Source organism: Micropterus salmoides, unplaced genomic scaffold, assembly GCF_014851395.1.
Source record: "Micropterus salmoides isolate LMB-PRFRI ecotype aquatic unplaced genomic scaffold, ASM1485139v1 Ms_hic_scaffold_12, whole genome shotgun sequence".
Lineage (NCBI taxonomy): Eukaryota > Metazoa > Chordata > Actinopteri > Centrarchiformes > Centrarchidae > Micropterus > Micropterus salmoides.
In genome coordinates, this window is record NW_024040263.1 from 34,987,941 (window position 1) to 35,001,023 (window position 13,083).

Below are 13,083 nucleotides of genomic sequence, written 5' to 3' on the forward strand. Positions count from 1 at the left end.
AGAAAAATATTATATGTTTAAATATTTTTACCACAATTAATGTGATTTTATACAAGTTCAGAGATTTTTTTAAAGAATATAAACAATGAACAAAAAAACTGACAGAAGGGTCTTTTACTGTATTTTTTAACAATATACTTTTCTTCTTATTGTACTTGGAAATAAATAATTATTATTATTTATTTTTGTAAAACATTTCATTTAAATTAAACAACATAGAAAAACAACGAAAACGTCAAAATAAAACACTGGCCGGGCTCTTATTGTGAAGGTTCCGGTGTGGCGCCCCCTGTCGGCGGCTCTCCTCCTCCTTCTCCTCCCAGCAGCGGCTCCGCTCTGTGTCTATTCCCGGAGAGAGACCGCCTCCATTTTAACACCCACACCCGGCGGAGCAGCAGCGGCTCTCAGAGGACTCAGCGGCCGGCGGAGGGACACGCTCCTGCGGCGGCGGCGGCTCTAATTCTTCGGGCGTGAATCAGCCCTTTTTGTTGTTTCTGGGATGGCGGCGCTGCGGCAGGACGCGGCGCTGGATTTGTGAGGATTTAACGGGGCCGTTATCTGCGGGGAAATTTCTTGATTCACCGGCTTCAGAGGAGGAGGATCGGCTTCGGAGAGTCAGGTACAGGCTTTATTCTAATTGGGCTTATTTATTACGGGGCTTGATGCTGCGGTTTGTCATAAGACGGCTTTGTTTGAGCTCCTCAGCGGGATGATTAGCGGCGGACAGGCCGCTGCTGCAGCCTCACGGCGGCCTGTCGGCGGCTCGGACCCGGACAGCATCCATCCAGCCTCCGTACGGTGTTTATGGTGGAGGGGGGGGGGTGCTGCGTTATATAACGTGTGCGCAGAGGACACACCGAGCTGTCCGTCCGTCTGTCTGCAGCCATAATGTGCTTTCACCTCTTTAACGCAGCCCCGCGTCGTGCTGCTGCCTGCAGACCCGGTCCTTCTTCTACCCTAAGCCGGTTATTAACGGCGATATGAGCCGGTTGTCTTTGTGTGCAGGCGGGCAGGTGCCGTCGGTTCAGGCCGGACTGCAGGTGCAGCAGGGCCGCTGCTCCATCCGGGAGACAAACAGAGTCCCGGTTTGAGTCTTGACAGCAGCTGAAATCCACCTTCACCTGTCTGAGAGTCCAGGTGAGTCCGAGTCCACAGAAGCTTAAATATGACAGATTTTACACTGAAGGATAGGCCTGACTTTATATTTAATCTGACTTCTTGGTTTAATCTATAACATGTCAGAAAAACAGTCAATTTCATCGATCAACACAAAGTTCATCTCGATCAATCCTTCAGAGTGTTTTTCTTTCTCTGCTTCCACTTTCTGAAACGTGAATCTTTTCTCTGCTTCGCTCTGTTGGTCAGACACAACAACATATTTGAAGACAGAAGAGAGATTTGATCGATCCAGATATTAATAATTAGGCTCCTCGTCGATAAAGAAATGAATGATTAGTTGCAGCAGTTGTTCTCAAGGGAATTAATTTCACCCACACACGTCAGGAGGATTTTGTAAAAATGATTTTAATTGTCTGTGAACATAACTTTTTGAGTTTTTGATTGACAAATGATGATTGTGTAATGTTGTTTGACAGTTAAAGTAACGTGTTTTTGATGATTCATTGATTATTAAAGCAGGTTTAGATAATACAAACATGTTAAATGGATTCACATGTGCTTTCTTAAGGAGATCACCACGTTTTAGTTAAATGTTTCTGCCTGTATAATATAATACAATATAATAAGTCAGTGTCCAAAAACTAAAAATACTGTCCGTACATATTCGGTAAAAGCTGAACCAGACTTTTGTCTGTTAATAGTGAATGTATTATATAAATAGCCTACTGTAGTTTTTATATATATTACAGTAAACATAATACTATTAACCCCTAAATGATCAAAATTAAGTTTATTTTCTTAAACTGATTAAAAAGAGTTATAGAACCCGTTTAGTTGGTTGATGCTGTTTTATTGAACACTGGGATCATTTCTTTAATTTCTTTTTTATTATTATTACTCTGTCGCCTTTGTGTTTCTGATTTGTTGGAGTTTTTTTAGGTTTTCAAGTAGTAAATAAATATTGTAAACTAATAATCATGTTTGTGTGGTGGACGAGCTCGGCTTGAATCGGGGGAGCTGACCTGATTATTCTTAGGTGACCTTTTTAAAATTACAGTAATTACGTGTTTCTTGGACCACGAAAGTTGCACAACAACAACATGTGAACTTTATTATACGTGAAACGTGTGACTTTCAGCCGTTTTTAATGTGAAAGCAGCAACACTTCAGCTTCTTTCAGAACTTCATACAGACACATCTGAAAGGGTTAAACCTGTGTAAATGTTTTGGAAGAGTTTTTCCGTCAGATACATTTTGTCTGAGCTGTTGGTTTGTTTCCAACCCACCTGATAGGTCATGAACGCATCACAGCGATGTATCAACGCGGCCACCATATTGGTTTGGGGAAGCCGCCCCTGCTAAAAGTGGACCGCCTTTTTAAAAGCCTCCAGTTTGGCCTTTTTGATCTCGCCATCTTGTTTGTTTTTTAACACCAGACGTGACCATATTTGAACGAGCTAGCTAGCTTGGTTAGCAAGGTGCATCTGTAATTCACGTTAACTGCGATATTAGCTGGGATGCTAATTTTGGCTAGCAGCAAACGGGCTCAAAACAAAATGTACTTACTGAAAAATGAGCAGTTTTTCAGCGGCGCTGGTTAAATGTACACAGAGCAGCGGATACGAGTCGCCTCTATCCTGATTGACAGGTCGCCATCGTAGCGACCGCCGCTGCTTCCTGGTCTCTGTTCCTCTAACCATAATTTACTAAATGAACATCATGCTGTGTTGAAGAAGACTTGGATCATAAACAAATTAGCACTTTATTTTTTTATTAAAGTATTTATTTTGATGAGGAAAAGGGACTGAAAAAAGATTTACTGATCACATTTGTTAAGTGATCCTCTGTTTGGCATCAAGTGCACATTCTGATCATAAAGAAAAGTTTAACCACATAATTAACCATCTGTTTTTGCCAATTTTCAGTCAGGCGCAAAAATCAGCCTTTAAACTCGAGAGAAATAAAGATTTGACATCTATCGATATATTATCAATATCGAACGATACTAAATGTTTTTATCGTGATAACATTTGACCATATCGCCCAGCCGTAGTTTCACCATCGTCACTTTTTACACTTATTAATCTTACAGCCTTTAAAAATATCTGATTGCGATTATTTTTACTAATATTGCGATAGAAGATTTGCGAAAAACACATTAAAATGAATAATGGTGGGATTTTTGAGGAGCTCTGTACCAAAGAACGATCATTTCTTAAGTCTCTAGAATATGATATGTAGGCCATGACGTCTCTGCAGCACAACCATATTTAATTTAAAATCATATTTTCACACACACAACCTTTAAATATTTCACCTCCTGCGATTTGAAAATTGGAAACACAAGATGAAAGTTCCCTGTAGCTGCTTTAACAGAAGGACTACTTACTGTCTGATATGAAACTCGGCTGGTTTGTGACAGTAAAATGTTGTAAATGTGCTCATTGGCTGCTGCTTGGTGGCAGAGACGCAGCATCTACGTGTTTATCTGCTTTCACTGTTGATCTGCGTGAGCGAAGCCTGCAGGGCTGCAACTTTCGGTGATTTTCTGCTAATCAATCGTGCGTTTTGATCTATAAAATGTGGATCAGTGTTTCCCAAACGTCCTCAAATGTCTTTCACTTTAGACCAGGGCTGCAACTAGCCATTATTTTCACTCTCGATTAATAGTTTAAATAGTGAGGAATGCCGTCACAGTTACCCAGAGCCAAAGCGACTCCTTCACAATGTTTTCTTTTGTCCATCAAACAGTACAAAGCCCAACATTATTACAAATAAAGAAAAAGTTTTTACATGAAAAATGTCTTAAACCTTCAAAGTTGTCAGTCTGATAATCCTGTATAAACTGTTGAAGTTTAATTTATAACTAAACATTAGTGGTGGGAATCACCAGAGGCCCCACGATACGTTATTATCAAGTTACTTATGTCATGAGACGATATTATTGAGATATATTGCAATTTATTACCTTTTTTCCAACTTCAGATTATGTCCCCAAAGGAAAACTCCTTTTCTATTTGACAAAGCAACTGATTTTATTATTATAGTACCAAAAAGTAAAATTCTCATGTTTATATAATAAAAGGTCGATACTCGACGTCCGTGTATCGATACAATATTGCCACGGAAAATAATCGCGATAGTATGCTTATTATTTTTTCCCCCACCGCTACTAAACATCATATTTTATAAACTCTTCATGTGTTGTGTGTAAAAATCTGACTTTGTAAACTGAAGCTGTCAGATAATTAAAAATTAAAAAGATGTGGTGGAAAGAAAATACTCAAGTTAAGTACAAGTACCTCTAATTTGTACTTAAGTTCAGTACTTGAGTAAATGGACTTAATGTCCAGCGCTGGTTATTTGCTCTATTAATGTCCCAAAGCCCAGAAAGACGTCCTCAAACGGGTTTTTCTGTCCACAAGCTAAATGTATTGAGTTCATGTTTCAGATTTAAGAAGCTGGAATCAGAGAATTTATCTTTAAAAAAATGACGACTAATCAGCTAATCGCTGCAGCTCTTCAGACTGAGGAAGCTGCTGGTCAGTTATTTGGCGCTGAGCGCTGTGACGCAGGAGAAGATCAGTAAAGTGATGATGCAGGATGTTTGCTGCTCTCCTGCAGGTGTGACAGCACTCTGATTAACGTGGTTACTCGAGTCAGCCCTCTGATGGCGGCGGGGCGTTCGGTGTCACAGAGTTCAGGCCGCCGGCCTCGTGCAGCCGCCTGATAAGACGTTCAGTTACACGGTGTTCAGAGTGGGGGGGGGGGTCCGCGCCGGGCCGCAGCTTCCTGCGCTCTCAATCTGTCGGCAGCTGTTTATCTCAACTTCACTGAAGTCCTGGACCTGACGGGTCATTTACTTGGGGAGGCGGTGGGCCAAAGGTTAAAGAAGCGTGCTTGTGACCGGGAGATCGACGGTTCAATCCCCAAACCGGCAGGATCGAGCAGTGGCTCATCTCTGAGGTGCCCTTGAGCGACCAGGCTGCGGTTGTGCTGGGCAGCTTCCAGGTGTGAATGTGATCAGGGCTGAATAAATAAAGTTAAAATACTTTGAGGAAGATTTTCTTTGCACGTTAACAAATGTACAGAAAATGTAACTTAAGCTAAAGTAACGAGCTGCTGATTAATGCGTTATATTTCAAATTCTCACAGTTTCCCCTTTTAAATAAATAAAAACATTTCCACCATGTACTGGTGCAGAAAATGTCTCCAGAATGCAGGAAATTAAGTTGTTTAATGTTCAGAATCTTCTGGGGAAGAACTCGTACATTTCAGCATTTAACATTTAATATATTGTTCACAATCAGGTCAACAATGTTTCAGCACAATCTGAGCCCTGATGTCCCCTAAACAAAGTGACGTCCTGACCTCGACACACATTTCCTGTCTCTCCGCCGTCACCCGAAGGCCGACGCATAATCTTAAACCACACACACACACACAGCCTGGTGTTACTATCTGTGTGGGGACATTTCTTCACCCCTAAACCTAAAACCAGGCCTCAACCCTCAGACTGCCCTTTAAACTTGTGGGGTCGCGCATTTTGATCCCCACAAAGCTGGTTGGACCCCACAAGGAAAGGGGACTCCCAGTTTTTGGATGCCACGAATGTAGTAAAACAAACGCACACACACAAACAGCCAGCTGTTATCTGGGGGCTGCAGACGCCAGCCGGCCCAAGAAAGACGTTTTCTTTTTTTAGCTGCTGGATGACTCGACGTTTGTTCCCTGAAGGAGCTTCACCTGTTGGACTTTAAAACACAATAACAGGACTAAACTACCAGGGGCTAGAGGAGGTCTTAGGCCGGGACTAAACTACCAGGGGCTAGAGGAGGTCTTAGGCCGGGACTAAACTACCCGGGGCTAGAGGAGGTCTTAGGCCGGGACTAAACTACCAGGGGCTAGAGGAGGTCTTAGGCCGGGGCTAAACTACCAGGGGCTAGAGGAGGTCTTAGGCCGGGACTAAACTACCCGGGGCTAGAGGAGGTCTTAGGCCGGGACTAAACTACCAGGGGCTAGAGGAGGTCTTAGGCCGGGACTAAACTACCCGGGGCTAGAGGAGGTCTTAGGCCGGGGCTAAACTACCAGGGGCTAGAGGAGGTCTTAGGCCGGGGCTAAACTACCAGGGGCTAGAGGAGGTCTTAGACCGGGGCTAAACTACCAGGGGCTAGAGGAGGTCTTAGGCCGGGACTAAACTACCAGGGGCAAATGGAAGTCTTAGGCCGGGACTAAACTACCAGGGGCTAGAGGAGGTCTTAGGCCGGGACTAAACTACCAGGGGCAAATGGAAGTCTTAGGCCGGGACTAAACTACCAGGGGCTAGAGGAGGTCTTAGGCCGGGGCTAAACTACCAGGGGCTAGAGGAGGTCTTAGACCGGGGTTAAACTACCAGGGGCTAGAGGAGGTCTTAGGCCGGGGCTAAACTACCAGGGGCAAATGGAAGTCTTAGGCCGGGACTAAACTACCAGGGGCAAATGGAAGTCTTAGGCCGGGACTAAACTACCAGGGGCAAATGGAAGTCTTAGGCCGGGACTAAACTACCAGGGGCTTGAGGAGGTCTTAGGCCGGGGCTAAACTACCAGGGGCTAGTGGAAGTCTTAGGCCGGGACTAAACTACCAGGGGCTAGAGGAGGTCTTAGGCCGGGACTAAACTACCAGGGGCTAGAGGAGGTCTTAGGCCGGGGCTAAACTACCAGGGGCTAGAGGAGGTCTTAGGCCGGGACTAAACTACCAGGGGCAAATGGATGTCTTAGACCGGGGCTAAACTACCAGGGGCTAGAGGAGGTCTTAGACCGGGGCTAAACTACCAGGGGCTAGAGGAGGTCTTAGACCGGGACTAAACTACCAGGGGCAAATGGAGGTCTTAGGCCGGGGCTAAACTACCAGGGGCTAGAGGAGGTCTTAGACCGGGGCTAAACTACCAGGGGCTAGTGGAGGTCTTAGGCCGGGACTAAACTACCAGGGGCTAGAGGAGGTCTTAGGCCGGGGCTAAACTACCAGGGGCTAGAGGAGGTCTTAGGCCGGGGCTAAACTACCAGGGGCTAGAGGAGGTCTTAGGCCGGGGCTAAACTACCAGGGGCAAATGGATGTCTTAGACCGGGGCTAAACTACCAGGGGCTAGAGGAGGTCTTAGACCGGGGCTAAACTACCAGGGGCTAGAGGAGGTCTTAGACCGGGACTAAACTACCAGGGGCAAATGGAGGTCTTAGGCCAGGGCTAAACTACCAGGGGCTAGTGGAGGTGTTAGGCCAGGGCTAAACTACCAGGGGCTAGTGGAGGTGTTAAGCTAACAGGAGCTAGTGGAGGTGTTAAGCTAACAGGAGCTAGTGGAGGTGTTAAGCTAACAGGAGCTAGTGGAGGTGTTAAGCTAACAGGGAGCTAGTGGAGGTATTAAGCTAACAGAGAGCTAGTGGAGGTGTTAAGCTAACAGGGAGCTAGTGGAGGTGTTAAGCTAACAGGAGCTAGTGGAGGTGTTAAGCTAACAGGAGCTAGTGGAGGTGTTAAGCTAACAGGGAGCTAGTGGAGGTGTTAAGCTAACAGGAGCTAGTGGAGGTGTTAAGCTAACAGGGAGCTAGTGGAGGTGTTAAGCTAACAGGGAGCTAGTGGAGGTGTTAAGCTAACAGGAGCTAGTGGAGGTGTTAAGCTAACAGGAGCTAGTGGAGGTGTTAAGCTAACAGGGAGCTAGTGGAGGTGTTAAGCTAACAGGGAGCTAGTGGAGGTGTTAAGCTAACAGGAGCTAGTGGAGGTGTTAAGCTAACAGGAGCTAGTGGAGGTGTTAAGCTAACAGGAGCTAGTGGAGGGATAAACTAATGAAACTAACAGTTGTTTTAAGCCAGTGCTAAGCTAATTAATATAATAGTGGTCAGGCCAACACTAACAGGGTTAATAAGGTTTCTGGGTCAGTGTAAAGACATGGTGTGATCAGCTGTTGAGGCCCTGGACTGATGACTGGATGTGTTGCAGTGTCTCTGCAGCTCTGAGACTGGAGGCTTCAGATGAGTCATGCTGCAGCGGGGGGGGGGGGGGGTTCCCTCTGAATGATGCTGAACTGGTGGAATATTCTAGATCAGACCATCACTGTTCTACACAGAACCAACCAGAACAACAAACTGAAATCCTGTCAGCGACCCCTGGATGCTGCACTGCTCATTACTGCCACGGTCTGACCAGCAGAGCCTGTAGGGGGCGCTACAGGGGAGGTCACGGGGTCACGCAGAGCATAGGACACGTGTTAGGAGGTTATTCTGATGGAAATGACAGCAGTTTTAATAATAATTAACTGCCAGGCTTTTGTAAGTGAAGATCTCTTTTTTTATTATACCTTTTTTTTTTTTTTTTTTTTTAACAATATATACATTTAGAGACAAAAGCCTGCTGGAAGGAACGCGTCCTGGGATTAAAGAAAATAACAAAACAAGGGACAGAAGACGCAGGCTGACAACAACAAACCTTAAACTAAAAGAAACCACAGGAAAGAATAATAAGAAACATGACAAGACTGAGACGCAGGATGATCTACAGCGAGGAGACGATACAAGAAACTATGGTTAACATGGAAGGAACACGTTACAAGTAATGCAGTTACACTGATGTTACAAATTACTAATGAAATTTCAGTAATATTATACCTGTGTTGCAACTCATTTTAATCCAAAATGAAGTGGCGTTTTGTTAATGACTAAATGGACTGATGGAGTTCGATGGTTGAGATTAGAAACAGGGTGAAACTATGAGGGAACCTTAATAAGACGGGAAGTGATTGTAAATATAATTCTTTCCTTCCCTGGTCAGAGAGGCTGCTGTCGGTGCAGCCTGACAGATCCTGTCCAGATTCATCCTATTTCACCCATCAGCACCCCCCCCCCCCAACACACACAGACTAATCAAGATGTTAGTTTTTATAACAAAGACTCACCTGATGCACAGAACTGCACCTGCAGGCACTTCTCACTCTGAATAATGCGCCCATTAAAACGGCAGTGAAAGGAACTCAGAGACTGTGATTCTGTAATGGAATTACTCTCAAATGACGGTAACTAGTAATCTTTTACGCCTCTGAGTAATACAGCGGATTAGGTCTTGGAAGGAAGTTGCCCATCAGACTCAGGGTTTTGTTAACAAGCCGGTTCCGTCCAGTCTGAAGTGACGGCCAGTCGATGGAGGTGCGCAGGCTGCAGAGACGTGTCCTGTGAGGAACACTGTAACAAATTGCTGTAGTTTCTACAGTAAAAAATGACAGGAACTTACGGTTCTGTCATTTTACAAAGGTTAACTGTAAATCGCAATGCATTATGGGTCCAAAATAACTGTTGACAGCATTTTTCCATATATTAAAATTACAGGCAAACTGCGTTTTAACTGTCGATAATACGATAATAGATTGATATCAGATTATGTTTGAAAGAGGCGTTCTTCCTGAGCGGGGGCGGAGCTACACTCAGCGCAGTGGGGGCGGAGCTTCATCACGGGGCCCACCTGCTACCAAGTCATTTAAGTTTACGTGACCCCCGACTCACTCGGAAGGTCCACCGAGTCCGTCTGTGTCGCGGCCGCCGATGATATATGGCGGCCTACGTCCGTCCCTCAGAATCCCCATAATGCATGGCGGTGAAGTGAGTTTTGTTAAAAATTGCTAATAACTTATTTATTTGTTTGAAATACAAATATTAGCTGATGATTTATATATTTTTAAAGGTGTCTGCTTAGAACGTGGTGGTGTTTGTTGGTAGTTGTCATTCTTGTGGTGGTTTTGAAACCAGGAGTGAAGGAACCGTTTGTTTTTTCACTGCATATAGAGGTTGTTACTTGCACGCAGTGGCTCAGGTGGCTGAAAAACTGTATTGAATTTTAGTAAATGTTTTGTTGCAGTTCTGATTTTAGTTTGATTTAAAAGAAAACACAAAACCTATAATAAAAGGACATTTTGTGTGTGACGTTTTAACAGCTGTTTACTGGCAGGTCATTTATGTAATTTGAACAGAACACAAGATAATGTTGTAAATTACAATTTATTGCTGTTTTATTGTGAAAACTACAGTAAATTGCTGTAATTAATATACAGCACAAACCTGTAATACACTCTTATTTGTTTTATAGTATTTAGCAGCATTTTTAAAGGACATTATTTACTGTAAATTCTACGGTCCAACGTCTCGCCACTCAAGAAGCCTGCGGACAGGTGAACTACCTCACCGAAGTCCAGTAACATCTGAACAGGTGAACGTACTTTCATTCTGACCCGTCCCTGAAGGCAGCAGTGGGCACGCGGGAGCTGCCAGAACAACAGGAAGTCAGTTTGTCTCCCCCTGAGAGTCCAAACTCGCCACGTGGTCACAGCGAGACGATGAGTTCTGACGCCTCCTTTGTTCTCAGCGACGTCATGCATTGATGACATCATCGGTTTGAGCGCCGTCACTGTGCGTTTGAAGCGACAAGCAGCCGCAGCGGCAGTCGAGGCGTGAAAAGTGGGTCAGCAGCTGCAGTATGTGTTACCGTGGTAACGGGATCAGTAGGTCACGGGGGGGGTTGCCTGCCTGCCTGCTGCCTGCCTGCCTGCCTGCCTGCTGCTGCTGCTCCTCAGGCATGCTGGGAAATGTAGTCCACTCCGCTCTGAGGTCTGATGCTAAAACATTTTCATTACACATAACTTCCACCTCACTGATCTTCTCTCCCAGGGTGCACTGCGGTTTCTAACATTCTTACTCTGCGGTCATGATGATTTAAGTGTTGTAAATCAATGGCGGTGCGGCGGTTAGCACTGTCTCCTCACGAAGGTTGTGGGTTCGAACCCCTGCCGACCTGCCGCTGTTCTCTGGGACTGTACGCAGGATACGTTGGTCAGAACAGTCTGACACACTGATATAATACGACGGGTTGTTCTTTGAGTACGACGTGGAGGCGAGGACGTCTCTGCAGCACCAGGTTTCATTTAAAAAGGCTCCTCCTGTGGTTCAGAAACATTAGATCCAGAGCTGTTCAGCCCGGAGTCAAAAAACAGACGTTACATTGAAAAAGTTTTCTTTCTCTGTGAAGCAGAAACATCTCAGCAGTTAATAATTAAAGGTGACGCTGGAGTTGATTTGTCTCACCTGAAAGGTTAAAGGTCACTTGTTTGTTTTTCCTCCTTCAGGTTCTCCGTGAGGATGCGGCAGTGAGCGTGCTGCTCACGAGCGCTGATCGTTACCATGGCGATATTCGGCAACAGCCAGGCATGCGCCGGTCAAGACAACTGCTCTAACCACGGCGAGCGGGACTACTGCTACTCGGCTCGCATCCGCAGCACGGTGCTGCAGGGGCTGCCGTTCGGAGGCGTGCCCACCGTGCTCGCCCTCGACTTCATGTGCTTCCTGGTGAGTCGCCACTGCACGCGCTCAGTATGACACACATGCACACGCACGGTGGCGGGGGGGGGACATTGGCTGGTTAACAAAGCAGAGTTTCAGATTGAACGTCTGGACGCAGAGAGGATCTGTGTCCAGTTTACGCCTGTTCTTTAATCTGTGCGGTCGATGATGCGTTCAGGGACCGTCTGAATTTCCATTCAGTGACATGATTCTGACATTTAGGCTAATCGATCCTGAGCATTGACTCTCTGACAGACAGACTGCTGCTGTGTCTGTTATTATAAGATCTCTAACTACGTACTGACCTTCATAATGTTCACTGTCAGAACCACAGACGTCACCGCCGCTTTGAAGCCTCGGTGTTGATTTTTTGCAACCAGACGTGACCATACTTGGAGGAGATGGACGCAAAAGCACCAAACCACCGAAGAGGAAATAATAATAATAATAATAAAACTCATCTGATATTACAGATATGTACCTGACATCTTCTCTAGAATTATCATAAAGCGACACAGAACCTTTTCCTACGCGCAGTGTCAGAGTCTGCGGATCTGAGTGAATTGGGGTGCGTTCGAGATCTCTGCGGCTGACAGGGGTGGGGTATGAAAACACTGCCGTCCACTCGGACACGTTCTCCCTCCTGTAAATTGCGAGGTTTTGATGCCACGTGACAAGGTGAGAAAGTAGGGCAAACTTTTTAACCAGCATGCCTCATGTTAAGTCAGCTGAAGTCAAACGCACCTTGAGTTTGGGCTCTTTTGAACACGCAGTCAGCTGTGATGTTGAAGGAACCGTGATGCATTGTGGGAGCTGCTGAATGTGGACTGTCTGTAGGAAAAATCAATACCGCAGCTTCATGGATCGACCCTGACGCTGACGCTCCGTCAGACTCTGCAGAACATTTAATCAAAGGTTTGCTCGTGTTTTCAGAACCAGGCTTGTGTCGCAGCAGGTTAAAGCAGGAGAGTTTTGCTGCCTGATAAACTAAACCTAGTGCCAGAAGCCAGAAATCAGAAGTAGAAAATGGACAAATGTTTGATACAAATATGAAACTTACATAAGTAAAACGTGCGAGATCAAGTTCGGCTGGTGGGTCATTTTTCTATCTGCCAATGCATGATGGTAAATATGGTTTGGTTAGTTAGCGTGGGTATAGTTCTCACTATATACTCGGACAGCAACATTGAAAACTATTTTCATGCATGAATTATTAATAATTTTAGCTTGTTTTTCCTTTTAAACCTGTAAACTTTTTTCCACAGTATATTTGATTTTGAATGTGTCCGCTGCATCAACAGCATCAGAAGTGATTCAGTGAAACTCAAACTGTGATTTTAAAACATTTACTAAAAACCAGTGGTATAAATACACTTAAAGTTATTCAAGTGCAAATTATATCATCATTTTAAATAAAACCTCAGTAAAGCCGAATCAGCCCTCTGGAGTGGACAGATGTATTTTCAGTCACAGAACAAAATGTACCAGAAATATGAAACAGTATCTCACAAAAGTGAGTTCACCCTTCACATGTCTGTAAATATCTGATTCTATCTTTTCATGTTTCAACACTGAAGAAATGACACTTTGCTCCAGTGTAAAGTAGTGAGTGTGCAGC

General features: G+C 44.8%; 1 protein-coding gene across 3 annotated transcripts in view; it reads left to right on the forward strand.

Annotated features, from left to right (window-relative positions):
- Positions 1-306: 306 nt before the first annotated feature.
- The window catches only part of LOC119899862 (CSC1-like protein 2), a 41,145-nt gene continuing 28,368 nt past the window's right edge, over positions 307-13,083 (forward strand). For 2 of the 3 annotated variants that reach the window (XM_038714663.1, XM_038714665.1), the window contains exons 1-3: positions 307-619; positions 1,006-1,137; positions 11,252-11,471. In XM_038714663.1, the coding sequence (XP_038570591.1) occupies positions 11,307-11,471 (165 nt within the window). In that variant the 5' untranslated portion in view covers positions 307-619; positions 1,006-1,137; positions 11,252-11,306. The remainder of the gene's footprint in view (positions 620-1,005; positions 1,138-11,251; positions 11,472-13,083) is intronic. The other variant, XM_038714664.1, reaches the window with a different exon arrangement.